Raw genomic sequence first — 1,898 nt, 5'->3', positions numbered from 1 at the left:
GTGGGGAGTGTGGTGTTTTGGGTTTGTTTTTTTTTTTTAGGATTACAAGCTGTAGTTGCAAAGAACACACATGTAAAATTTACCTTCATGGAGGAGCAGCAGTCTCTCCACTAAACTGCTTGGAGCAGCTAAATCAACAGGCCTCTCCAAATCTGTATTTTTGGCATTTATGTCTGCCCCAAATTCAAGAAGTAAGTTTACGATCTCTGTACTAGAATGCTGGGCAGCAGCATGGAGTGGAGTTTCTAAATGCTTTCCTTTCTGCACATTGGCACCTGGTGGGTAGATGCACATAAAGAAACATTAAGAAGAGATTGATTATCATTGAGTAAAGACGATGTTACAAAACAAACAACAAAGTCCACTCTCCTAGAATGCCACAGCGAATTTAGAGACTTTATTAATTTTACTGCATAGCAGCATAGCTAATCGCATCAGTGGTTTTTTTCTGAACCCATTCATTTATCCTAGGTTTTGTTACCTAAGCACAACTAGATTTTACAGAAAAATACTTTATAAAAAGAAGGAAAGGAAAAATCAAATTAGGTCATGTGAGCATCACTGTTGTCCTAATTATAAAAAAGTGTATTTTGTACCTGTTTAAAAAAATTTGCTCTACATAAAAATATTCTTTCCTTAATTAGGCCTTTAAAAAGATTGACTAAATTCTAATACATTCTCATAAACTGATAAAGTATGAAATAACTCAGACAGACACACGTAGTTACTCATATTCTCAGTTTACACACCCTCTTCTACTTCAGGGTACTGAGTTACGTAGAATATGCCCTTCTGTTATTGTTTTTAATGTATGGTAGTCTTTGAAAGCCAAAATATGCTGATTATACCTCTGTGGTTCTTAACAGCTAAAAGTCCTGACATAGTATAGTTAATCATACAAAGAGACTGACTTAGCAAGAAACAATTAATCTGCCTAAGTTCTCAATAACCTGCAATTAACCAGGAAAACAATCCCATTCCAGTGACGGCAAGTCTGTAATCACTCATATATACATTTTGATTCATTGTGCTGCAGGACACGAAAGCCCTGTATGTCATTGCCTGAAACACAGCAAATGATCCTTTTGCTGTGTCAGTTGTGACCCTGGACTTGTGCTGAACCAGAGGGAGCCTCCAATATCTCTTTCCCGTTGATTAAATAATTATGTGAAACGTAGGATCAAATGCCTTTTATCTTACCTAGTCTTGCTGCAACTCAGCCCCTCTGCCTTGTAAAAAAGATCATTCAGAACATGCTGAAGAATGAAAAAGGGTGGGACTACATTGCTAAAAGAGTTCTGTTGAAAGTTCAGTAACTACGATGTGAAATTCCTTTCTCAAAGCTGATTCTTTACCTTTGTTTTTCCTGCAAAAAACAAACATCTACAAACCTATAGTAGGTGCTAGGATTTTCGAATATCCATTCTTACTGGTCTTGCTTCCTTCCTCCCTCATATGCTTGCTATGCCACAAAAAATGCTAAGACATCGTAAATTATAAGAAAATACACATCAGAGAAAAAACTTAGAAGAAGTAGAGCCCTGCGAGCAAAGCTTCTAGTTTCATTGACTGAGCACAGCTCACTTCAGAGGTAAGCACAGTATGCTTATTTTACGAACTAGTAAACTAAATCATGACATACCTGCATAAAGAAGCTTTCGGATACAGTGGATCTGCTGTGCAACACATGCTACATACAGAGGTGTTCCTAAATGAGGAAGATCTTGGTCAACATCTATGCCCCAGGATATCAGTACCTCCAGACATTCACTGTGACCTGTCAGTATAAAGCATGAGAAGGTTTGCTCTGCTTCAGTAAGCTGTCGCATAGACAAAACCAGACACACTTCCTAAGGCTGTTATTGAGATGTTCGTCAGCTGCTCCACATTTGTTCAGC

The 1,898-nt window shown here is 37.8% G+C and overlaps 1 protein-coding gene across 2 annotated transcripts in view; it reads right to left on the bottom strand.

Moving 5' to 3' along the window:
* ASB5 (ankyrin repeat and SOCS box containing 5) overlaps positions 1-1,898 on the bottom strand; it is a 28,634-nt gene that overhangs the window by 1,805 nt on the left and 24,931 nt on the right. For both annotated transcript variants that reach the window (XM_010145771.1, XM_010145772.1), the window contains exons 5-6: positions 1,643-1,777; positions 84-275 (exon numbers count right to left, since the gene is read on the bottom strand). In XM_010145771.1, coding sequence (XP_010144073.1) covers positions 84-275; positions 1,643-1,777 — 327 coding nt within the window. The remainder of the gene's footprint in view (positions 1-83; positions 276-1,642; positions 1,778-1,898) is intronic.

The sequence above is a fragment of the Buceros rhinoceros genome, unplaced genomic scaffold (genome assembly GCF_000710305.1).
Source record: "Buceros rhinoceros silvestris isolate BGI_N320 unplaced genomic scaffold, ASM71030v1 scaffold14381, whole genome shotgun sequence".
In the NCBI taxonomy this organism is placed as follows: domain Eukaryota; kingdom Metazoa; phylum Chordata; class Aves; order Bucerotiformes; family Bucerotidae; genus Buceros; species Buceros rhinoceros.
This window is presented reverse-complemented; position numbering and strand designations above follow the sequence as displayed.